The following is a 26,443-nucleotide window of genomic DNA, read 5'->3' as shown; positions in this document are numbered from 1 at the left end:
GTGACAGCATCACTAATGAGGGACAGATTACAAGAAGGATGGGATGTAGAGGAGGAGAGGAGACAAGAGAAGAAAGGAGAGGAGACAAGAGACGAAAGGAGAGCAGAGCAGAGAATAGGGCTACATTATCGATCGGCAAGCCAAGTGGACTGCACAGGGTGTTCAGTCAGCCAAGTGGACTGCACAGGGTGTTCAGTCAGCCAAGTGGACTGCACAGGGTGTTCAGTCAGCCAAGTGGACTGCACAGGGTGTTCAGTCAGCCAAGTGGACTGCACAGGGTGTTCAGTCATGTTAAAGTAAGATTCCAAAGCGCAGGGAAACATGTTCAGTTCAAAGGGAACTGTTAACTGTGTGGGGAAGAAGTTGTTCACTTCACCCAGTTGACAAGCAAAATGTCCTATCAGTCATTGTGCCTTACTGAAAATAATAGGCTAAAAACAAAGGAGCTTATAAAAGGAGTTTTCTTGTGTCTGTAAATATTGTCGTTGTAACTGCAGTAACTAACTACAGTATCATTGTTGATGTGACAATTTAAGTGGTTAATTAGCTAAAACAATGCTCAAACGAGCTATTGTTGACCTTATAACTACTAGCAGCAAGCTAAACAAACATTGGACTCAGCCCCCCTCCTCTGCCCAATATGTTATTTAGTTGCTAATGCATGCCTCATCATCCTCATTTAAAACAAGTATGACTTCCCTTCAGCATCAAGCTGATGAGCAGCATGACTTCTCTTCAGCATCAAGCTGATGAGCAGCATGACTTCTCTTTAGCATCAAGCTGATGAGCAGCATGACTTCTCTTTAGCATCAAGCTGATGAGCAGCATGACTTCTCTTTAGCATCAAGCTGATGAGCAGCATGACTTCTCTTAAGCATCAAGCTGATGAGCAGCATGACTTCTCTTTAGCATCAAGCTGATGAGCAGCATGACTTCTCTTTAGCATCAAGCTGATGAGCAGCATGACTTCTCTTTAGCATCAAGCTGATGAGCAGCATGACTTCTCTTTAGCATCAAGCTGATGAGCAGCATGACTTCTCTTCAGCATCAAGCTGATGAGCAGCATGACTTCCCTTCAGCATCAAGCTGATGAGCAGCATGACTTCTCTTAAGCATCAAGCTGATGAGCAGCATGACTTCTCTTTAGCATCAAGCTGATGAGCAGCATGACTTCTCTTTAGCATCAAGCTGATGAGCAGCATGACTTCTCTTCAGCATCAAGCTGATGAGCAGCATGACTTCCCTTCAGCATCAAGCTGATGAGCAGCATGACTTCTCTTCAGCATCAAGCTGATGAGCAGCATGACTTCTCTTCAGCATCAAGCTGATGAGCAGCATGACTTCTCTTCATCATCAAGCTGATGAGCAGCATGACTTCTCTTCAGCATCAAGCTGATGAGCAGCATGACTTCCCTTCAGCATCAAGCTGATGAGCAGCATGACTTCCCTTCAGCATCAAGCTGATGAGCAGCATGACTTCTCTTCAGCATCAAGCTGAGGAGCAGCATGACTTATCTTTAGCATGAAGCTGATGAGCAGCATGACTTATCTTTAGCATGAAGCTGATGAGCAGCATGACTTCTCTTCAGCATCAAGCTGATGAGCAGCATGACTTCTCTTCAGCATCAAGCTGATGAGCAGCATGACTTCTCTTCAGCATCAAGCTGATGAGCAGCATGACTTCTCTTCAGCATCAAGCTGATGAGCAGCATGACTTCTCTTTAGCATCAAGCTGATGAGCAGCATGACTTCTCTTTAGCATCAAGCTGATGAGCAGCATGACTTCTCTTCAGCATCAAGCTGATGAGCAGCATGACTTCTCTTCAGCATCAAGCTGATGAGCAGCATGACTTATCTTCAGCATCAAGCTGATGAGCAGCATGACTTCCCATCAGCATCAAGCTGATGATCATATACTGCAAAGGAGAAATGTCAACCAACCTGGGCAAGTGAGGACTACTCAAGATGAGCCAGAGGCAGATAAAATGCTGCTCTCTGCCTACGCTAAGCTCAGGACTTTTTACTTTTAATTGATCTAAAACAGCCTTGATAGCAGCGTCTATCTCACTATTGTTCTTATTACTCCTCCGTGCACGTTTCAATGGGAAACAGTTTGACAATTGTGTTAGGCCCGCCCCTTTTGCTGTTTATTGGCACTAATTGGCTAATAGTTAGTCGCCCTCGATGCTCATTGAACCATTTTCATGTACTTTTTTCAACTGAGGAAATCGCTGTTGCATGTCACGATGCCACACCAAAGCAGTCAAAACTCAACTCGGTGGAGTGGGCGGAGAACACTGTGCACAACTTTGTTGTCGCTGAACCCTTATTTATTTAGTTTTTCCCCACAATTGGACAGGTGCTTTTACGGAATGTGAGTAGTTCATGGAGGGAGTCTGTGAGAAAAAGTGGCAATTTTTGGTCTTTACCATTAGACCGAAGCACACAGGTTCTTCTTACAGGACCAATCAGGTGAATATGCATCTTAATTCGCCTTTTTCACTTCTCACCCAATTCACCCATTTTGTGTCTAAAAGGCAGGAAGTAACACAGGTGCAAGCAGAACATTACCGAGGGTTTCCAACTTCCAATCCATCCGAGGCCGGGACCCTCGTTGATGTTGGGCTTGCACCTGTGTTTCTTCCTGCCTTTTAGACATGAAATGGGTGAAATGGTTGGGAATTGAAAGAGGCTAATGGGATTTTAGGGTGTAAGGTGAATGAAGAAATGGGGTCACGGAGGCAGACAAGACGAGTTCCTATAATGGCACTGTGTGTAGTGTGATGATTGTAGCGCTCTGGTGACGGCGCTGATGTACTGCTGTCCGGAGAGAGGAGAGGTGCTGTGTCCAGGTTCTTTATATGGCATTTTCATGCTTCTACTGTACATGTGCGCTCAAGGTGAAGCTGCTTTGTGATTTATATAAATGACAGAAACCCTCCACGTCCAAAGCACGGAGTTACGCAACCGATAATAAAACTGGAATGGAACAATAAAATGAGCACAGATGGACAACAAACTAAAATGAAAACGACACAATCAGCAGTGGGACAAAACAAACATATTCATTGGACGTATTGAAACATTTGCTTTCTGCTTTTCATCTAACAGAAAGGAGGAAGAATAAGAAAGGAGGTCTGGGAAGGAAGAGGGAGAGAAAACGACTACGACTCCTGGCCAATGGGACTGCTGCCGAGCCGCCCAAGGGAATATGGACTATAGAGACACGCCCACAGAACAGGGCAATGCTGGAGCAGCGTGAAGACACACACACAAACACACACACACACATATAGACTTATAGCACACATCAAGACACACACACACACACACACACATAGACTTACAGCACACATCAAGACACACAGACACACACACACACACACACACACACAGACTTACAGCACACATCAGGACACACACACACACACACACACACACACACACACAGACTTACAGCACACATCAGGACACACACACACACACACACACACACGTGACAGCTGCTGGCGTTTCGACCCACAAGTAGGCCGAGGTCATTTTTCATTTTTTTACAGATTCTGAAACTACAGACTGTAAGCTTTCAAATGATGTGTCACACATTTTAATCTGAGAGAAATTGAAGGAGATATGATTATTTGATTGTTCACACTCTGAAAAGCAAGAAGCTGAGAAATCGGGCCTCAAAGTTGGAGAAGTGTTTCACACCTGAGGCAGCCAGGTAATGGGGGAGTGAACAATAGCTGCTCATTTACATTAACCACTCCCCATCCACTCCAGCTGATCACTGTCACTCCACTGACACACTGGGAGACAGTCCACAAGTAAGACAATGATAGAATGTAGGACTGTTTTGGTCATGGGTTTCATACACTTTCTGTAATAAAACATCTGAAAGCAAAAATCTTATAAAATGGGGTACGCGTGGTCTAATTTTGAGGTATCCATGCTTTTATCACTTCTCATCTGGATTATTGTAATTATTATTACATGTGTGCCTGTTATGTTCTTTTTGGGCTCCTTGTGCAGAGCAAATTCCCTGAGGGGCAATAAAGGTTTCATTCATTCATTCATATCTATACTATAATGACGATAGCGTCTGTCTGTCTGTCTCCCTCTCTGTCCTTCGCCTATCTCGAGAACCGTTGGTCGGATCGACTTGAAACTCGGGGAGTGCGCTGATGGCGACCCGACGGAGTGCAGTGCCCTGTTCCCGTGCGATTCGGATGCGAAACATGTTCGATGTTAATACATTTGTGTTCAATCAAGCGTGTGCTCCTTCAGTGGCTCCTTAGCCGGCGTGACTTTGGTGCTGTATGTGGTCAGTAGTCAAACCCGAGGTTCTTTCCCGCATGTTATCCTCTCTCTCTCTCCAGACCTTTCCTGTCTGCCTACTGTCCTATCTAAATAAAGACAAAAATTACCCAAAGATTATCTAAAAAAAAGAGGCTTGAATTGCCACCTGTTATTTGAAATAATTTCATTTCATTTTGTGCTTTCAACCACTTTGTAAGTGTTGGTGTTTATTATTTCAGAAGGTGGATCTTATCTCGTTTCATGTTGTTTGTTTCACACTCCTGCTCTGGTTGTATTTCTTGGTGTTTGGTGACCTTTGACCTGTATGGTGTTTTCCCCTGCAGCGTGTTAACTTCATGTCCTGTCCTCCTTATCTGCGTCTGCTGACGCTCCCACCCTCTGCCTCTCTGCCTCCGGCCATAAACCTGCGTGGACAGGTTATCTCTGGATAAGAAACAGATATACTGTACAACTCATAAACTGTGAGAGTAGAATAGAGTGTACTGTACTGCTGCTTTGCAGATATTTGACCAAAGTAGACAACACCTTCTCACTCCCAACTCCTCAAATACTGACATTTGATCAGTCAGGACAAATACTGACATTTGATCAGGCAGGACAAATACTGACATTTGATCAGTCAGGACAAATACTGACATTTGATCAGTCAGGACCGCCCTTTTTCGTAATTTTTCAGCATGCAGGATAGTCCAAATATGTCATTTTGCCTATAGGTGGTGCTATAGCAACATTAAGTAAGTGTAGCTCCCAAATTGGGTACATAGGTTCATAGAGTACTCTTCTACTCTGCCCTAAAAAATTACACCGACTGACCTCACGGTGGCGCTATAACTGCCCTCTTTACGTTTTGGTCCATAACTTTTGAGGTGTTGCAAAACACCATGGGGCATCGCGAGGACAGCAAGCACAGTTAAATTTTCTTTAGGAAATTTTGCCCATTCTAGTTACATGTTGTTTTCTCTGACCCGTTGAGCCAGACTATCGGTAAGATTACATTTAAGGTGCAAAAACAACAAAAATCGCTAACCCCATGCTCCATGCTCCATGCTAACTAAAGCGTTCTGCCTCAGACATCGGGAGTTTCCCGAGTTCCCCCCCCCCCTTTTTTCCTTGCTCGGCGGCCGCCCAGGCGGTGATAGACAGACGGTTCATCCAATCACTTGCCAAGTAAATCGGCTCTGGTCAGGCCATACCCAGATGGAAGGCCGGTTTGTGAAAACAATACCGCCCCCATCTGGCAGCGTCAGGTTACCAACAGCTGGCCTCGTCAAACACTTCCCCAGGCAACCCACCCTGGATGGCTACCATGGGCCAGCCACTCATCAGCTCCCTCTCCAACTTCACTCCATCTCTAAAGTCATCCGTGAAGCCAAATCCACCACCTGTCAGCTCGATCCCCTCCCCACTGCCATGGTCAAAGCCTGTCTGCCTTCCATTTTCCCCATAGTCACAACAATAATGAACTCCTCTCTCACCTCTGGATCTGTACCCCCTCAAAATGGCTGCAATCACACCCACCCTAAAAAAAACGGTGTCGACCCAGCTGACCTGAACCATTACCGCCCCATCTCCAACATTCCCTTTATCTCCAAAACACTTGAGAAGGTGGTTGCTGCTCAACTACAGTCCCACCTCGACTCAAACCAGCTCCATGAACCCTTTCAGTCTGTCTTTCGCTCAACACACAGTACCGAAACAGCCCTGGTAAAAATCACCAACAACCTCCTCCGTGCAGCTGACTCTGGACTACGTACCATCCTCATCCTTCTTGACCACACCGTCATCTCCCACCCACCACTCCTGGAACACCTAGCTGACATTTCTCTTCATATCTCACCGACAGAGATAACTGATTAACTTGGGAGTCACAGGTCGGTGCTCTGCCGTCTCACTGGGTGTCCCCCAGGGGTCAGTTCTGGGTCCACTGTTATTCATCATTTACATCGTTCCCCTGGGCACAATCCTCCATCACCATGATGTCCACTTTCACTGCTACACTGATGACATAGGTCTACATCTCCACCAAACACCCTCTCCCAAACCCAAAACACCACCGCCCCAAAACATCACCATCGATGGTTTCACTGTTCCCTTCTCCACCCAAGTCAAAAGCCTCGGTGTCATCGTGTCAACCTCACATAAAAAAACATCACGCGGACTACTTTCTTTCACATCTGCAACATCTCCAGACTCCGCCCATCCCGCTCCCAATCCAGCACAGAAGTCTTGGTCCACGCATTCGTTACATCCAGGATCGACTACCGTAATGCTGTTCTCTCCGGCCTCCCCACCAAACTGCTCAACAGACTTCAGATCATTCAGAACTCGGCTGCCTGGATCACTACCCGCACCCCGAGCAGATCACCCCCATCCTCATCCATCTCACCTACAAAGCCCTCCACCACCTACCTTTCTGACCTCCTGTAGGAGTACAACCCCTCCTGCTCCCCACCTCCCGCCTTAGTACCATAGAGACACTGCGTAACGCGTCATCATTCAGAAACCACACCCAAGACGGGGGAAAATGGAAACCCCCCCTCCAATCCTGGCGTTCTCCTATGTCACGTGCATGGTTGCGTGTTGCACAAAAAGATTGTATATACGGAAGATGAACACTCCAACTTACTTCTTGACAGCTAGATCCACATTTTTCTTCTCGCCAATTCTCAATGGCTTCCTTGTTTTGTTCAGGAGTACAAAAAAAAAACTTTAACTGGCGATTTTTTACATTTGTTTTCTACGCAGCCCCACCACACTACAGCTTTTAGCTATGTTTAATTCAAGGAAAATGACGCTGGTGTGTGGAAATGAACGGAGGTTTTCGCCGTGATGGGCGTGGCCTATTTCATGGAGTGTCTCTATGGGTGCCAGGGCCTTCAGCTGCACTGCCCCCAGGCTCTGGAACTCCCTTCCACACATTCAACAGTCTGACACCATAACAACATCCAAAAACCCACCTGTTCAACTGGCCTACTCATTGTAATCACTGACCCCCTCCCATACTGGTTTGCTCATCTTCGCTTTATTATTTTAATTTTTGTTATTATTATTATTATTATTATTATTATTATTATTATTATTAAAGTACAAACAACACAACAACCCAGAGAGAAACGTGTGCGACATTAAAGTTTGGCAGCCAAATGACAGAGCAGACATGGCCTGTTACACAATTCAGAAGATTGTCTAGAAGCACATCAGGTTGTTGTGTAACTTTAAGTGTCAGTACACTCAGTGCAGTCTTCTTGTTTTTCTTGTTCATCATTAAAGAGACTCCAGTTAGGTTCTGTCTGTCTGTCTGTCTGTCTGTCCGTCCGTCCGTCCGTGTTTTAGGGGGGAACTGGTGATTTTAGCAGGTCAACATGAACAGTATATCTCACATAGAAGCACATCAACTGAAAGCTGGGAACCTGAAGGTTCATTTGAGATGCAGCTCAGCACTGTGTCAATGTTTTCTTGTCATAAATCCATCGTTTCCGTTATCCGGTAATTGCCGGACTTTTAAGTTTAATGTCAATCAAAGTGCGACAAATAAAATTCCCACAGATCTCTTTAGTTTAAATGTGTCTGTCTTCTAGCTTTACAGCCTCTGAAAGACAGCAGTGTCGCGCAGTGAGGAGTGGAAGAGGAGTTCAACTGGGGGGAGAAGGCAGAAGATACAACTGAGGGGGGCAAAGCCCCCACTGGCCCCCTCGTGGCACCAGGCCTGCTTCTTATTTGAACACAGACGTATTTCTGGGGTGGCAAGTTGAGTCACTTGCAAGGGCCCGTTCTTTGCCCAGTACCTTGTTGGAGAGCCTGCCTCTCCATGGGCCCCTCTACCCCAGTGCAACCGCACGGCCTGCACGGTCTATATTTACGCCCCTGCTACAACAGCTAAATATGACACACACACACACACACACACACACACACAAACACACATTTTCCGGCTGCCCTTTGACCCCATGGTGAGCCCCTGTCAGCCATCCAATAGGAAGGAAGGAGTCCGGCCAAGGCTCCGCCCACATGACGCAGCTGCCTGATGCTGCAAACGCTGAACTTACATCACTTACTTACAGGGTTACTCATGCAGGTCAAAGGTCACATAACAGAGCCTCTCTCCAGCTCTGCACCTGCCGGACTCCACTTGGACGTGCGTGTTTTTCACTTTTCTCAAAGGTCAACTGCTGCAAGAGGTCAGGATTCCGCTGTCAGAAAGAACAGGTTGCACGTTAAACGACGTAAGTCACCGCTTAATGATTGACTGACAGGGTGTCACACTCTGCCACAGCCCCCCCCCACGCCCCCCATCACTCTCTGCTCACCCCCCCCACAACCCCACCCCTGTGGGAGATCCCAGGATTTAAAAGGAGCAGCCTCTCCAGACCAGACCCAGCTAAGCAGGCCTGACTGATGAGGACAAGCACCAGGCTCACTGCATCCAAAACCAATCAGTGAAGGTAAGCCAATGCTCTGAGATACTTTTACCCTTGTTATGCCTTTTTTGTCCGTTTTAGTACGTAATTTTTTATTTTTTTTTGTCCTTTTTGTGTGTGGGAGGGGGGGGGGGTTGTTTTTGTCTTTTTTTGATAGATTTTTTTGTCAGATTAGTATGTATGCTCTTCTCAGTTTCTTTAGTAGGAATAGTAGTGTTTAATTTGAGGAGGGATGTTCATGTTGCATCATCCACAGTTTGACCTACAGGTTGCATCAGCTGCTTCAGGTTAGATCGAGCTTGAGGTATTTTAATTACATACAGTTTAATTTGACGTCTCAAATAAAGTAAAGCTATGAAATGTAAAAATGTAAAGATGTTAAAACTTCAAAACTAAAGGCGATTTTAAACAGTTTGTATAATTATTAAGCTTTTTGATCAAAGTTGATGTACAAAAATGAAATATTTATTCCCTGCCTTTTTTCCTTATGCCTTTTCTCTCATTTCCTCTCCCCCAGGTTAATCCACTCCTACACCACCTCTCGCTCTCTGTCTGTTACTCCCTCTCCCTCTCTCTCTCTCTCTCAGACATGCCTCCCCAGTTACAGGGTGAGTCTGCGGGGGGCCCTCGGGTGCTGCAAGGAGACCTGGGCACCCTGGGCCCGGCCCTCAGGGACTTTGTGGAGGTGTCGGTGGCTCTGTGCCAGCCCGACGCCCTGCACATCTGTGACGGCTCCGAGCAGGAGAACAGAGCCATCCTCACTGAGCTCCAGGAGCAGGGCCTCATCAAGAAGCTCACCAAATACCACAACTGGTACGTCCACTCTCACAGGGCATGTTCAGCCCAAGTGCTCTAGTCTCATGTTTACAGGCATTTGGATCATTTTTGAAGGTGGAGGCAAATCATGTACGGTGGCCCATGGGGGACAGTAGTTGTATTCACACATGGATACCGAAACCCGGTATCATGGTACCAGTACCTTTACAACCAGTACTACTGGTACCGAATTGCAACATATACTAAATTATGATCAGGTGCGTGCCTCATTTAGGTACCATGCCTGAGTTGCTGAGTGAAATATCATTATAGCACCGGTAAAAAATACGAAACGATACCCGTAATATTCACATGTGAATAATAAACAGGGAACTCCTAATTATGCCTAATTTCTGGCAATTTCATGGTCATTTTACTCAAATGCATTTTTGTCGCGTGAAACCATCATTTCATTTGAGCAGATTTACAGACAATTCCCTAAATTCAGTCAAATTAGGAAGTGGATATTCTACAGAAATCAACTACTTTAAAATGTTTTATCATTAAAAGAAAACCCAGTTTATCATTAAGAAAATTAATCTGAATCATGTTTTTGTGGTCATTATGTGACATACACATTCAGTGAATCTAGCCCATAATTGTACAAAACACAGTTCATAGTGACAGGGAAGTTTGAAAGGAGAGGGAGGCATTTCTGCCTTTTCACACAGTTCAGACTGGAGAGGACTGGCTACATCAGCAGACCACATCAGGCTACATCAGGCTACATCATCAGACCACATCAGGCTATATCAGACTACATCAGCAGTGTGCACGCTCCTTTTCACACAGTTCAGACTGGAGAGGACTGGCTACATCAGCAGACCACATCAGACTACATCAGCAGACCACATCAGGCTACATCAGGCTACATCAGCAGACCACATCAGACTACATCAGGCTACATCAGCAGACCACATCAGGCTACATCAGCAGTGTGTACGCTCCTTTTAACACAGTTCAGACTGGAGAGGACTGCCTACATCAGCAGACCACATCAGACTATATCAGACTACATCAGACTACATCAGCAGTGTGCACACTCCTTTTAACACAGTTCAGACTGGAGAGGACTGGCTACATCAGCAGACCACATCAGACTACATCAGGCTACATCAGACTACATCAGACTACATCAGCAGTGTGCACGCTCCTTTTAACACAGTTCAGACTGGAGAGGACTGGCTACATCAGCAGACCACATCAGACTACATCAGACTACATCAGCAGACCACATCAGACTACATCAGGCTACATCAGCAGTGTGTACGCTCCTTTTAACACAGTTCAGACTGGAGAGGACTGGCTACATCAGCAGACCACATCAGACTACATCAGACTACATCAGACTACATCAGCAGTGTGCACGCTCCTTTTCACACAGTTCAGACTGGAGAGGACTGGCTACATCAGCAGACCACATCAGACTACATCAGGCTACATCAGACTACATCAGCAGTGTGCACGCTCCTTTTAACACAGTTCAGACTGGAGAGGACTGGCTACATCAGCAGACCACATCAGACTACATCAGGCTACATCAGCAGACTACATCAGACTACATCAGCAGTGTGCACGCTCCTTTTCACACAGTTCAGACTGGAGAGGACTGGCTACATCAGCAGACCACATCAGACTACATCAGACTACATCAGCAGTGTGCACGCTCCTTTTCACACAGTTCAGACTGGAGAGGACTGGCTACATCAGCAGACCACATCAGACTACATCAGACTACATCAGCAGTGTGCACGCTCCTTTTCACACAGTTCAGACTGGAGAGGACTGGCTACATCAGCAGACCACATCAGACTACATCAGGCTACATCAGCAGACCACATCAGGCTACATCAGACTACATCAGCAGTGTGCACGCTCCTTTTCACACAGTTCAGACTAGCTACATCAGCAGACCACATCAGACTACATCAGCAGACAACATCAGGCTACATCAGCAGTGTGCACGCTCCTTTTAACACAGTTCAGACTGGAGAGGACTGGCTACATCAGAGGACTACATCAGGCTACATCAGAGGACTACATCAGGCTACATCAGGCTACATCAGCAGTGTGCACGCTCCTTTTCACACAGTTCAGACTGGAGAGGACTGGCTACATCAGAGGACTGACTATATCAGCAGTGTGCACACTTTCTCAAATGGTGCAATAAACATAACATAACAACATAACTTAATAATAACTTAATAAACAGTATAGATATTAGTTTCTCTCAAATAATGTCCCTCATCATGTAAAAACTATTTTTTTCCCAGTTCTTTGGTATGGCAGTTGAAAGGTCTTCGTAGTAGCGACTGAAGATTGCTGCCACTGTATCTTATTAGTTGATTTATTTAGTTTGATAACAGGCTGAGCTTAAAGTATTTGAGGTGTGATAGTTCATGGTAGATAGTTCAGGCAATGGAGTGATCCTGGATCCTGGATCCTGGACAGCAGAGGTGGTTATTGCAGCAAGCCAGCAGTGAATCCACACAATCAGCTGAACAGTCTTGTTGTAGAACAGAAGGTGCAGCAGTCGTCACTGTTGAAGGTCAAGGTTCAGACAAACCAGTAAGCCCAGTTCACTCCCAGTCAGACCACATCACACACAACTCCGCTTATGAAACTCAGATGTGAAACTGCATGAAGTGCTCTTCACTATATATATATATATATATATATATATATATATATATATATATATATATGGAATGATTGGATGCTGTTTGTCTGCACTGCATTATGAGGAACTCTGACTACAAAACAGTGTTCTATAGGAAGACTAATCCTTAATTTTGAAAATATTGTGAGATGGTTTTCAAAATGAATGCGTTTAGTGTTGCTCTCTCTAACTGACTGAAACAGGATGGTGCAGGAAAGAGTTGTGAAACCCAAAACTGTGTTAGCATGGATTCCCTCGTCTCAAAGTCAATGTATTTTTTTATGGTTTTTTGGTTCGGTGTCTGAAATAAGGTCTGTGATGAACAAACGTTTGACACTTAGGCTAGATCTTTGTGTTCAGTAACATCATCTTCACCAAGTAACACCACTTTTATGGTTTTATGGTGATCACACTTTCTGGCAATCACATTTAAACTTGAAGATTATCTTGCTGAACACAAAGATTTAGCCGATGTATCATAAACGTGTTTGCCACAGAGCTTATCATCTGCAATAATCCAATGGTCTTCTTTTGAGGGAACCCAGTGGAATGTAACAGGCAATGTACACCAGGGGCCGGTTGCACCAACTGGTCTTAACTATGCCTGGTCGTAACTCCTACGTCGGTCTTAGTTAAGACCATGGATTTACGCCTGTTGCAACAACACGGCTTACGTCTGGTCTTAAATGCGCGTCCATGTGAATTGCCAGGGAATGCACCCTGATTGGATGATGTTGCAAAAAATGTGCCTCGCGACCTGCTTGGAGCACTGTGCCACTACGCTCTCTCAGCCACTACTGTAAAACACCCTCCCTCCTCTCACCCTCCCTCGCTCCGGGGGAAAAATGGCGGCAATTGAGCCAGAAAGAGAGTCTGAATGAAATTGAATGTAACGTTCCCAATTCTATGTATTACATTCTAAAAAATTAACGGCAACATTTTGGAAGGCTAAGCCACACAACTAGTTAGTTATAATCTAACGTTGTGCTTTCAAAGACGGCGAACTGGCGGTGTTACGACGATGACGGTCAAAAAGGTCTCCGCGGAGATCTCCTTACAGGCAGGCTCTACGCCTCCTCCTGACCAGGCGTAGGAGTTACGCCTGGTCGTAGTGAAAATAAGGCTTAAGCCGTCTTGGTGCAACCGGCGTAGCTGTTAGGTCGTAAAGTTACGACCAACTTAGCTTAAGACCAGTGTAAGACCAGTTGGTGCAACTAGCCCCAGATGTGTTAATGTAACAGGCAATGTACATGTGTTAATGTAACAGGCAATGTACACCAGATGTGTTAATGTAACAAGCAATGTACACCAGATGTGTTAATGTAACAGGCAATGTACACCAGATGTGTTAATGTAACAAGCAATGTACACCAGATGTGTTAATGTAACAGGCAATGTACACCAGAGATGTGTTACTGCTGTGTCCGACCAAACTGTGTCCGAGCTGTGTCCGACCAAACTGACGGATCGATTCTCGACCATGTTAATTGATGGGCGATAGATGCGGTACGGAAACATTGCACACCTGTTCCATTTTTGTCGGATCCCGCAAACATCTGACAGATGACATGAGTGTGGGTCTGTACATTAGCCCTTACAGTCATTTCCAGGTTGGCCTACAAAAATATCATCCCTGCAGCAACCACCATGTTCTCTCAGTCACTCTTTCACTTCTTTCCTTCTTCAACCCATTTCCATCTCACCCCTCGTTCCTCTCCCCACCTCCCCTCCAGTTGGTTGGCCAGGACTGACCCGCGGGACGTGGCGCGCGTGGAGAGCAGGACAGTGATCGTGACGGAGGATCAGCGGGACACGGCGCCCCAGCCCGTGGGGGGCGGGGCCAGCCAGCTGGGCCGCTGGATGTCCCACAAGGAGTTTGACGCCGCCGTGGCCCAGCGCTTCCCCGGCTGCATGAAAGGTACCCAGCCAGTTAAAGCCCCGCCCCCCTCCAGTGTATTGTCTCTTTTTTAAGATACTTCCTGTGTTGGAGAGTCACATGACCTGGCCATATTGATGAGCCACTGACACTTCTGTATTTTTTGACAAATAACTTTGTGTATAATTTTGTGCTCAAGATCAAAAAGTTAAGTCGTTAAAATGGAAGGATGACGTATGACTCAATGGAATGCTAGTTAGAGGCATTCCGCATATGCACGCTCGATTACCAGGCTCGCCCGCCGCACGGGCTCACCCGCCCTGCAGCTCGCCAAGCTGGCCCTGCAGCTCACATACACAGCTCGGCCGCTGCGTGGCCTCGCCCGCAGCTCGGCTGCGGAGTATGTGTGTGTGTCGCTCACAAAATGTTATCGCCCTTATCTTTAGTGAGAAGTATTAATTAACCATCTATAAGAGTTACGTTTACATGCGCACGGGTGTGTGTATGTGCCCCCTTATGACATCACTAATGACATCATCAGTCTTATGACATCACTGATGACATCATCAGTGATGTCACAATGCCTCCTTGTGTGTGCTGGGCTCCTTATGACATCACTGATGACATCTCAGTGGGTGTGTGTGTGCCCCCTTATGACATCACTGATGATGATGCCTCCTTGTGTGTGTGTGTGTGTGTGTGTGTGTGTGTGTGTGTGTGTGTGTGTGTGTGTGTGTGTGTGTGTGTGTGTGTGTGTGTGTGCGCGTGTGCATGTGCGTGTGCGTGTGTGTGTGTGTGTGTGTGTGTGTGTGTGTGCCCCCTTATGACATAATTGGTGTTCATTTTAACTAAGGGTATTATGGTTGCGTTGAGACATGAAGTCACTGAGGTTATGGTTACAGCAGGTTAGGGTTCAGGGATCACCAAGGGTCCTTGAGGGGCTTTTAGGGGGTCCCCAGCAGCAACTGATGAATTGTTAAACATCAACATTATTGAATTTAGTTAAATTAATATAAATAGAGAATGTAGAAGAAATGTAGACTCTTTTGCTCATAGTTCTACAGATAGTCATGGAATTCTGCACAGAATTGTATGTAGGGCAACAATGAAAATATTCTCAGATTTGGGTGAAATGGGGGGTCTGTGGGCTTAATTTGTAGTACCTACTGTCTGGACTGCTGGCCAACTCTGGTGTAGATGCTATTCTGCTGTGCTAATAAACCACACGCACGCTGTGCTGTCAAAGTAAGTCACGTTCCTGACACTTCTATATTGGTGACCCTGCCTGCCTGTCTGTCTGTCTGTCTGTCTGTCTGTCTGTCTGTCTGTCTGTCTGTCTGTCTGTCTGTCTGTCTGCCTGCCTGCCTGTCTGTCTGTCTGTCTGTCTGTCTGTCTCTCTGTCTGTCTGTCTGCCTGCCTGTCTGTCTGCCTGCCTGCCTGTCTGTCTGTCTGTCTGTCTGTCTGTCTGTCTGTCTGTCTGTCTGTCTGTCTGTCTGTCTGTCTGTCTGTTCAGGTCGCACCATGTATGTGATCCCATACAGCATGGGTCCGGTGGGCTCACCCTTGTCTAAGATGGGGGTGGAGCTGACCGACTCGCCCTACGTGGTGGCCAGCATGCGGGTGATGACCCGGATGGGCCGAGACGTCCTGTCGGCTCTGGGCAGCGGGGAGTTTGTGCGCTGCCTGCACTCTGTGGGCTGCCCCCTGCCACTCAAGAGTGAGTCAGCACTGCTCACTTCACAATGTCACAATGCAGCACCAGATACCACTCTTTTTTATTGTTTGTTTTTTTGCGATTGTTGCGAACAGAAATGCTTGATTTTGGCCCTTTTTATATTGTGATGGAATTTGCATATTAGTGTTATGTGATTTCTTTGTGATAAAATTTCTGAAACTGGCAAAAATTGCAAATTGAGGATCCCCCCCCCCTTCTTCTAACTAGTAATAGGCTACTTTAGCAACCTTTCTCAAAAATTTCAATTGAATTTGAAACATTTTATGTTATGTTTTTGCTGTAAAATTGCAGGAACTGGCAAAATTAAGAAACCTGTTTAGCCCATTTTTTGCTGAGAAATTGTGAGAATTTTGAAAAATTGCAGCCCCCGCAAATATTGTGGAGATTGGTTGAATAGAGAGCCAAAGTCACGCACACTTCCGGCATACAAACCAAGGGATTTCATCCGCTGTTCTTTTTTCCATAAACAATTTGTAAAATGCCCATGAAATAGTTGTACTTGATCAAACCAAGTGAGACATGAGAGACCAAAGAACATTTCACTTGGACCAAAACATAAAAAAAAGAAAAGAAAAAAAAAAGAATTTAAGCGGAATCGCTTCCTCCCTCCACTCACAAATGAGTCCAATGCTTCAAAGTAGTGACACATAGAGATAACCTTCACCCAACAGAATAGAATAGAATAGAAAAGAATAGAATAGAACAGACACAATATAACCTTATTTGATCATTGATACAAAACACGAGGAAGAGAACTGAACCAAAAAGAAATGTGCGTATTCTTGGAAGTGATGACTCAGTCTGATGCACATCCCTATCTCTCCCCTCAGAGCCCCTGATAAACGGCTGGCCATGTAACCCTGAGCAGACGCTGGTGGCTCACGTCCCTGAGCGGAGGCAGATTGTGTCGTTCGGCAGCGGTTACGGAGGGAACTCTCTGCTGGGGAAGAAGTGCTTCGCCCTGCGCATCGCCTCCCGCATCGCCAAGGACGAGGGCTGGCTCGCCGAGCACATGCTGGTGAGAACAGCATACAGCTAACTAGATTAAGGGCATGTGTCCTGGTCACTGCACTAGTGCCTCCTCTGGTCGGTTGGGGCGCCTGGTTGGGATGGGGGGGGGGCTGGGGGGAATAGCGTGATCGTCCCACATGAAAATCTGGGGTGGGGGTGCCAAGAAAAGCTAACTATTGTTATACTGATTGACTAATCTGGTAGGATATTATTGAACTACTTGGAGTTGTTAATGTCATTGCATATTTTTTAGCGGTTTATGCCCCTATTGTTTTTGTGCTGGCTTATTTTTAGTGGCCGGGCCAGCGAAGCGGCAGGGCCACATATTGTATTTGCCTGTATTATTATTCTTCTTCTCCCGGGAAGTTCGACTTCCCATGCATGAAAACTAACCAAACTTTGCACAAAGGTCCAGTGAAGTCCCATGCCAAACGTCTTTGACGCAAATTTGGCGGCAATAGTCCTAATGGCGGCACTACAGCGACCGTCTAAAGTTTCAAACTTTGAAAATTCATAAAAAAAATCGGGCATACGTGCTACGGCTTTGCAACTTTCACCGAAATGTGGGCCCAAATGAGGAGAAACTTTTGTACAATGCAACCTATAGCCAATTATGAAGTCTAAAGACCGCAAAACTGCAAAAACCTAATTAAAACTAATTAAACCCTACTCCTCCCACATTTTTTCTTCAAACGACACCAAACTTCAGCATCTGCATCGTTAGACTGTCCTACACAAAAGTATCAAACAGATTTTCGAAATTGAGCCCACAGTGCATCAAAATGTTGATGCACTGCCTAAAGAGCATCTTAATTACCCTAATTACCTAGGGCAATTAGGTTGTATTTGTGATACTCGAACAATTGTGATGTCATAAATCCTTCCTGGCTCACTCTATATAAGTGGAAGCAGTGTGTGTTTTTACACGCAAGCATCCAGTCCCATAAAACACCACCAGCAAGCATCCAGTCTGCAATGGGTCGTGCCTGGCCACGACCCATTGCTGCGCAGCAGCTATAATTCGTCTTATTTTTTCTGCCACGATGTCTCTCTCTCTCTCTCATTTTCATAAATCTGACCAGTTTGTTGTTAATTTGTTATTAGGTACTGTATACTTGTTCCCTCATTTTTTTCCCAAAAACTAAGCAGGACATACAGAGGAATCAGCATCAAATTAGAGTCTAGAAAGTATGCTTTTTCTTTCTTTCTCAAATTCATATGAATCCACCCAATCAACCACTCTATCCAACCCGACCCGACCCAAATGATCTTCTCCTCTCCCCTGCAGATTCTGGGTGTGACCAACCCGGTGGGGGAGAAGAAGTACATGGCAGCAGCGTTCCCCAGCGCCTGTGGGAAGACCAACCTGGCCATGCTGAGCCCCACGCTGCCCGGCTGGAAGGTGGAGTGCGTAGGAGACGACATCGCCTGGATGAAGTTTGACGATCAGGGTGAGACAGACCTCATCAAGACCTTCAGTTTGACGTCTCTTAAACCTGAATGAATGCATGACAGAGGAGAGAGACACAAAGAAAGATCATTAGCAGGATCCCCACTAGGGGTGCGAATCACCAGAGTCCCCATGATACAATAGCATCACAATACTTAATTCACGATACAATATTGGGATTGTAAAAATATTGCAACATATTGTGATTTATTGCCTTTTTTTAACTGCAAATTATGTTCCCAAAGGAAAAAACATTGTCGACATCTGTTTTATCTAATGAGATCAAGTTTCCAGTCTGTTCATCTCGCTTCAATCATTTTTATTGCTGCAAAATGGGGTTGTCATAAATGTTGCATGCACCTGACAATTTAAAATATCACAATACTTGGCAGTTGGCATTCATGTGATACAATATTTGTATCACAAAGAAGAAAAAACAGCAGCCACTCTGACCTTTGTTCTTTAAAGTTTACTTTAGTTTCTAAGCTTGATGCAGCGGCAGATTTAATGGTAGATTACCAACTTTATCTAATTTGACACGTTTTTAACATTTTACTACAATAAGTCACAAAAAGTATATTCCTATCAGTAACAATTTGAATATGTTTTCACCTTTTTCAAAATTGGCAAAAATATCCATGCAAAATCACACAAAACTACATTATTGAAGTCTATTTTGGATGTCTCAATTGAAGGTCTTCTGGTGCATGCCTTCTGCCCCCTGGAGGTTAGGGTTAGACACTGCACGTATCTGATTGTATACATCAGGTTTTCAGGTGGGAAATATTACATTGATGATGTAGAGGTCTCAAAAACTGGTATTAAATATGTTTCAAATATATGATTGACTTGACATTATCAGAATGGATCTTCTATATTTTAGAGATATTTAATGCTAAACCTCTGGTACCAATTTATGGGCCGGCGGTGAACAGCGCGGGCCCCGTAGGCTATACATGTCCAGTCCTATTTGCGTGCCGATCTTCACCATGTCTGCTGCACGCCAATCCGAGGAAGCCTTTCAGCCTTGGTAGAACGCTGCGGTATACTGTAGCAACGCAAATGCAAGAAAGGTGACTCCTTCCAGAGCATTTTGCAAACTCTTTCCACTTTCCAGCTTTACTTGACTCACCAGTTTGACGTTCTCTCGTGCAAAATAATCCAGCCACGTAATGTACCTATCCAACACCGCCTCGCACGTACAGGACAAAGACCGCACAGCGCATCACATTATATATTATATTATATATTATATGGATATTGGAGGGGGGGGGGTACGTTTACTAAAGTGAATGTTTTCTAATACATAATTACATGAATCACCTACAGACTTTTCAAACAGATTTGATTGCAGGATGATGTTTTCTTTGTTGGGTTTGTGAGGGCCAGATTTTCTACTATTCAATATTTTATTTTATTTTTTACCCCTAAAATAAGATTTTACATCAGTAATGTAGCTACAACACTGATCAGATCCAATTGTATATACTGTAGGCTATCTATGAATCTATCTATATATATGGTATATTATATATTAGCGTATATCAAATTATATAATATAATACAATTAATAGAATATATGATCTAATATAATATAATATAATATAGCGTTTAGGTGATTGATTAAAAGACGCAAAAAGATTGGGCTAAACAGGCGTAAATATCCTATTTATTTTTAGGGTAAGAAATATCTTAAAGCAGCTACGAGCAAGATTTTCGATTGTTATTAAACAGTCTAAATTTAATATCGATACATCACATCTTACCTCTAATAGTAGACGAGACCAATGCAGAGTAGTCTCGCTTGAACCCCGAGTGAATCGGCCAGTGTTGTCTCTGTCTGTGGCCGGGGCAGATCAGGAAGTGAAATGAAATGGTTTGCGGCAGCCACTTCGGCCATAACCACAAAATAACAAAATTACTTCCAAAAAAACTGTTAGAATATAACGAGAGATGTTCGCGAGAGTAGCAAGCCCCTGCATGGCGTTCTCCTTGTTTATGGTCTGTTGCTAGGCAGAGCGAAACGGCGGAAGTGCGTAAACCGTTTCGCTTCACTTCCGTGTTTATCCGGCCGCCAGTAGACAGATAGAGAGAGAGAGCCTGGTGACGCGAGGTTAGTAGACAGACACAGACTCTATAATCATCAAGAGAGCAATCTCCGATTCACACGGCTTTGGTCTCAGCTACTATTATAGGTAAGATGTGATGCATCAATATTGTAATTATACTGTTTAATAACAATCGAAAATCTTGCTCGTAGCTGCTTTAAAATCAAACACGTATTTGATTTTAAGGTGTACACCAAAAGACAACATCATCCTGCAATGAAATATGTTTGACAACTTTGATAGCATCTAGGTTTTTGATTCAACGAAACATTTCCCTTCACTTTCCATAACAACTGTGCTCTGACAGAGCCTGCAGAGTGAGACGATGTTTAAGGGGACAGCCAGCGTAGCTATTTCATGATCATCTTAGGATTTTGGTATAATAGCGCTAACTGTGACACGTAATTACAACAATAGAAGTTGAAGAAAAGGCACCATGAAGCTATAGAGAGGGGTGTGGTCCTTTTAATGTGACAAATAGATATCGTTTAGAATCATTAGAATCCACACACACACACCTTCATACTTTTGCCACTGACAGCCCTTCCCATTAACTCATTGAGTGCCAGCCACTTTTGGAGAACGGACGCTCCCAGTGCCAGAGTTTCAGAGCGTTTTCAGTGATTTCTCGAGGCCCACAGAATATTGTGTGATATTACTATGTAAACACCGAACACGCACAAAGAACAAGGAGACTCTATTGTATCATCAGCAAAAAAAAGTTTTTTTTTCCGTTCTTTAGTTATGAGCCGGAGAAGATAGGTTGTTTTCAGCGTTTTCAGGCGTTTCAAATTAGAAGCTGAGTTATTCAGCCTTTTGTGAAATGAAGCATTTCAAGCACATTCACTGACTCTAGCTAATATTTTCTGATGTAGTGACGTGGTGTAGTTGTGTGGTGCCCTGCATGCCCCACCCCCCTCTCCCCCCCCCTCAGCTGCAAACTCCTCCCCACACTAACACACAGCCTCACGCACCCAGCGTCTATTTTCGGAGTGCTCCGTTTTTGTGCGCTGGCTCCCAGCGCGACACGGAAAAGCCAAACCGGACTGCTGAGAATGGTTTGGCTTTTCAGTGTCGGGTGCTGCTTTTCTGGCAGCTAATCGTGTGGAGAAACTATGCAGACAGACAGACAGAGGCAGAGGGGCACAGTTGTGGGAGCGGATTGACTGCTGTTCGCAGCCAACGTCAGCTGCAGCCAGAGCAATCTATATGGCTCTGGCTGCAGCATGAGCGGTTTCTCTTTCATCACGGGGCTTTTTCCTGCTGTTTTCCTGACCTTTCTCTAATCTGGAGAGCACTGTCGCCACCTAATGAGTCCGTAAAATAGGTTATACACCTTCAATAGCTACAATATTTGTACAGGAGATGCAGAAGGCTTTGATCCACGTCCCACCGTCAAAAAACGCATTTGACGTCGATCGACGTCATTGGCACTCTACGTCACTATTTACTTTGACGTCGATCGACGACATTGGCACTCAATAAGTTAACAATGCCGCTGCCTGCTAGTACAGCCAACAGGCTCGTCAATGCTTTCCCGCGCTGGCCCTGTGGTAGGTTCCGCGCTGGCCCTGTGGTAGGTTCCGCGCTGGCCCTGTGGTAGGTTCCGTGCTGGCCCTGTGGTAGGTTCCGCGCTGGCCCTGTGGTAGGTTCCGCGCTGGCCCTGTGGTAGGTTCCGCGCTGGCCCTGTAGTAGGTTCCGCGCTGGCCCTGTGGTACTGTAGGTTCCGCGCTGGCCCTGTGGTACTGTAGGTTCCGCGCTGGCCCTGTGGTAGGTTCCGCGCTGGCCCTGTGGTAGGTTTCCACCTAGCCTTGTTTCCAGATTTTTTTTTATAGCTTTCTGGAATCATGTGCAAGAGATATATTCTAGATAGATATAGATAGAACCAATTCTAGTCTCTCAACCAATTATATGTTTTGTTGTATAACTAACTCACCTTCTTCCCTTCCCGTCGCTAGGCAACCTACGTGCCATCAACCCAGAGAACGGCTTTTTCGGCGTGGCGCCCGGCACCTCGGTAAAGACCAACCCCAACGCCATGGCAACCATCGCTGAGAACACCATCTTCACCAATGTGGCGGAGACCAGTGACGGGGGCGTGTACTGGGAGGGAATGGACCAATCGCTGCCAGAGGGAGTCACCATCACTTCCTGGAAGAACAAGCCTTGGACCCCCGCAGACGGTGAGGAGGTTTTACATTAGGGGCGTCCGTCAGCGATACTCACAAGTCATTTTTTGCAAGTCCAAGTCAAGTCTCAAGTCTTTGAGCTAGATTCCAAGTCAAGTCTCTAGTCTTTGAGGGGCAAGTCCAAGTCAAGTCTCTTATGGATGATGAGCATCCTCTCATCTGATGGATGCCATCCAGTCTGCTTAGATTTATTCCTCACCTGTGGGTCCTAGTCCCTCCTCCCAGGAACATGATTGGCTCAATACTGCCACATGGTAGGCTGCCAGCCTAGTCAGTCAATTGTCTTTATGCTACCAGCTGTTACCAATCCTCTTGCCAATTACAACGTGTCTTTCACCTGGGTGACACAAGTCCTAAATCTCCTCTTCTTGTGGTGAGAGAGGAGGGCATCTGCTCAGACTAGAATAGAGAATCCCCCCAAAAGAGGATGCGTCTCAAGTCAAGTCTCAAGTCACAGTATGTGCGAATAAAGTGTGACTCGAGTCCAAGTCACAAGTCCAAGTCCCCATCTCTGGTGTATGTGATGTACATCTTAGCTCCTCGTCTCTTACCCACCAGGCGAACCCTCTGCCCACCCCAACTCTCGTTTCTGCACGCCGGCCAGCCAGTGCCCCATCATCGACCCGCTGTGGGAGTCTCCAGAGGGGGTGCCCATCGAGGCCATCATCTTCGGAGGCCGCAGGCCTGAGGGTGAGCAGCAACCTGTAAAACACAACAGAGTAGGACAGAAGCCCTCTTTATTACAGTACCTTCACTGAGGTTTTGTTTTCAGTGCCATTTGTCCGTCCTTTTCCTAGCAGGAAAAACAGCAAAACTACTGCGCAGATTTTCATGAAGCTTGGTGGAGGGGTGTAGCATGGTGGAAGGGTGTAGCATGGGCCAGAGCCGTATAATAGAAGAGTTCCGACATCTCCATTCACTCCAATGGACCAGTTTTTTTCCAGGAAGTAGAAAGTGGAACTCGAGCAAAAAAAAGCAGCACTGTCGAGTTGCAGCAAAATAGACAGTTTGTGTTGTACTTTGAAAGGGTTTTTCATCCCTTGAATCAAATTGTACATTATCAGCTTTATTTTAGCATGCAAAAGTAGCGCGAGACCCATTCCTGGCTGTTCATTGGCTAATGAGTCTCGCATTTTGGTCCTCCGCTGACGCCACTCTCTCTAGAGGACACTAGCATGGGCCAAGGAAGAACCAATTACATTTTGGAGTGGATCCGACCCAGGTCGGGCCAATGGGAGGGGGCGGAGCTAGAGAAAAGGGGCCATAGCTAGGGATAGAAAGGTCATAGAGTCGGGATTGGAGGGGTGGGTAGGGGGAGTGGCTCGGGTGGTGGGAGGGGTGGGTAGGGGGAGTGGCTCGGGTGGTGGGAGGGCTGGGTAGGGGGAGTGGCTCGGGTGGTGGGAGGGGTGAGGTCAGGAAAAGGGGCGGGACTAGGGAAAAGGGGCCGTAGTGAGTATAACAAGGTAGTTTGTAGGGGATAGAATAAGTTTGAATAAAAGGGGAGAGAAAAGATTTAAGATAAACCCCAGAACAGACAACAGGAAAAACACTCATAATAACCAGATACTATTCAATCTAATCCATGTCCCTCTGTGCAGGCGTCCCTCTGGTGTACGAAGCCTTCAGCTGGCAACATGGTGTGTTTGTCGGAGCAGCCATGAGGTCCGAGGCCACCGCTGCAGCTGAACACAAAGGTCGCTCGCTATCTGACAACTGTTACACATGATGATGTCACTGACTCTGTTACAGATGATGTCACTCTGACACTGTTACAGAATGATGTCATGTTTTGCTGATTTAGACAGCAACTCAAATACTGACGACGTTTGGTTAGGACTACCCCTTTGATGAAAAAGGTGCTGTCCGGTGATGAAAAAAGGGGTACCCAGTGCCAAGTCACGCCAAGGAGGGTCCTGACCAAACATCAGTATTTGACGGGGGTGGGGAGGCCAGCGGTCACTGTATCTGCCCCCCATTCCCCCTCCCTCACTCCCCCACAGCATCCCTCTTACGTACCCCTTACACACACAGACACAGCCAGACACTACAGTAGCACTTTCACAAGCATATTTATACATAGGTAAACATACATCACTACAGTAGCACTTTCATAAGCATATTTATACATAGGTAAACATACATCACTACAGTAGCACTTTCACAAGCATATTTATACATAGGTAAACATACATCACTACAGTAGCACTTTCATAAGCATATTTATACATAGGTAAACATACATCACTACAGTAGCACTTTCATAAGCATATTTATACATAGGTAAACATACATCACTACAGTAGCACTTTCACAAGCATATTTATACATAGGTAAACATACATCACTACAGTAGCACTTTCATAAGCATATTTATACATAGGTAGCACTTTCATAAGCATATTTATACATAGGTAAACATACATCACTACAGTAGCACTTTCATAAGCATATTTATACATAGGTAAACATACATCACTACAGTAGCACTTTCACAAGCATATTTATACATAGGTAAACATACATCACTACAGTAGCACTTTCATAAGCATATTTATACATAGGTAAACATACATCACTACAGTAGCACTTTCACAAGCATATTTATACATAGGTAAACATACATCACTACAGTAGCACTTTCACAAGCATATTTATACATAGGTAAACATACATCACTACAGTAGCACTTTCATAAGCATATTTATACATAGGTAAACATACATCACTACAGTAGCACTTTCACAAGCATATTTATACATAGGTAAACATACATCACTACAGTAGCACTTTCATAAGCATATTTATACATAGGTAAACATACATCACTACAGTAGCACTTTCACAAGCATATTTATACATAGGTAAACATACATCACTACAGTAGCACTTTCATAAGCATATTTATACATAGGTAAACATACATCACTACAGTAGCACTTTCATAAGCATATTTATACATAGGTAAACATACATCGTAGAAACACAACATATCCCGCACATTTTTCTAATAAGAATCTCCCCCCAAATGTCTGCCCAACCACTAGACCCTGTCTCTGTTTTTGTATGACTTGTATTGTTTTGTATAAGTGTGTTTTGTTGATGTCTTTGATTTATTTGTAGTCTTAATTGTTTGCACAATAAAAAAAAAAGTATTTCAAAAGCCCTGCACAAATAATAACAAAATTCATGTTATTTCCTTTCTCCAGGCAAGGAGATCATGCACGACCCGTTCGCCATGCGCCCCTTCTTTGGCTACAACTTCGGCCAGTACCTCTTGCACTGGCTCAGCATGGCTGACCGCCCCGGCGCCAAACTCCCCAAGATCTTCCATGTCAACTGGTTCCGCAAGAGCCCCACCGCCGGCTTCCTCTGGCCCGGCTTCGGAGAAAACATCCGCGTGCTGGACTGGATGTTCCGGCGTCTGAGCGGCCAGGCCGGCGCCATGCCCTCGTCCGTGGGCTACCTGCCCAGCGCCCACTCCCTGAACCTCCACGGCCTGAAGGAGAGGGTGGACCTGGACCAACTGTTTTCCCTGGATCGGGATTTCTGGCAGAGGGAGGTGGAGGCCGTGAGGGAATACTTCAGCACACAGGTGAACGAGGACCTGCCCGCAGAGGTGGCCAGGCAGCTGCAGCTGCTGCAGACCAGAGTCAACCACATGTAGAGGAGAGGACGCAAGGAAGGAAGCAAGGATGAAGGAAGGATGCAACGGAGAGGTACAGAGATAAAGTAGATAGAAGACAGAACACACAATTGCCTCATAGACTTGCTGCGTGGGAGAATTTTGATAATTCTAGAATGGAATGTTAATAATTCTGGAACATAATGTTGGTAATTCCAGAGAAGAATTGTTGAGAATTCTAG

General features: G+C 45.4%; 2 protein-coding genes across 2 annotated transcripts in view; both read left to right on the top strand.

Annotated features, from left to right (window-relative positions):
- rspo4 (R-spondin 4) overlaps positions 1-4,748 on the top strand; it is a gene marked incomplete at both ends in the record, with an annotated part of 59,943 nt that extends 55,195 nt beyond the window's left edge. The window contains 2 exons of the mRNA XM_083660608.1: positions 3,112-3,242; positions 4,641-4,748. Coding sequence (XP_083516734.1) covers positions 3,112-3,242; positions 4,641-4,748 — 239 coding nt within the window. The remainder of the gene's footprint in view (positions 1-3,111; positions 3,243-4,640) is intronic.
- A 4,576-nt stretch (positions 4,749-9,324) lies between these two features.
- pck1 (phosphoenolpyruvate carboxykinase 1 (soluble)) lies at positions 9,325-26,243 on the top strand (the record flags this gene model as incomplete). The annotated part of the gene is made up of 9 exons (XM_083661133.1): positions 9,325-9,548; positions 13,944-14,128; positions 15,600-15,803; positions 16,652-16,839; positions 18,121-18,283; positions 22,349-22,573; positions 23,138-23,269; positions 24,178-24,273; positions 25,786-26,243. 9 exons carry the CDS (start codon positions 9,325-9,327, stop codon positions 26,241-26,243), a joined length of 1,875 nt encoding a protein of 624 aa, XP_083517259.1.
- Between the last annotated feature and the right edge of the window lie 200 nt (positions 26,244-26,443).

The sequence above is a fragment of the Poromitra crassiceps genome (genome assembly GCF_964638095.1).
Source record: "Poromitra crassiceps genome assembly, chromosome: 25".
Taxonomy (NCBI): Eukaryota; Metazoa; Chordata; class Actinopteri; order Beryciformes; family Melamphaidae; genus Poromitra; species Poromitra crassiceps.
Note: the sequence above shows the minus strand (reverse complement) of the source record. Positions and strands in the feature narration are given on the sequence as shown.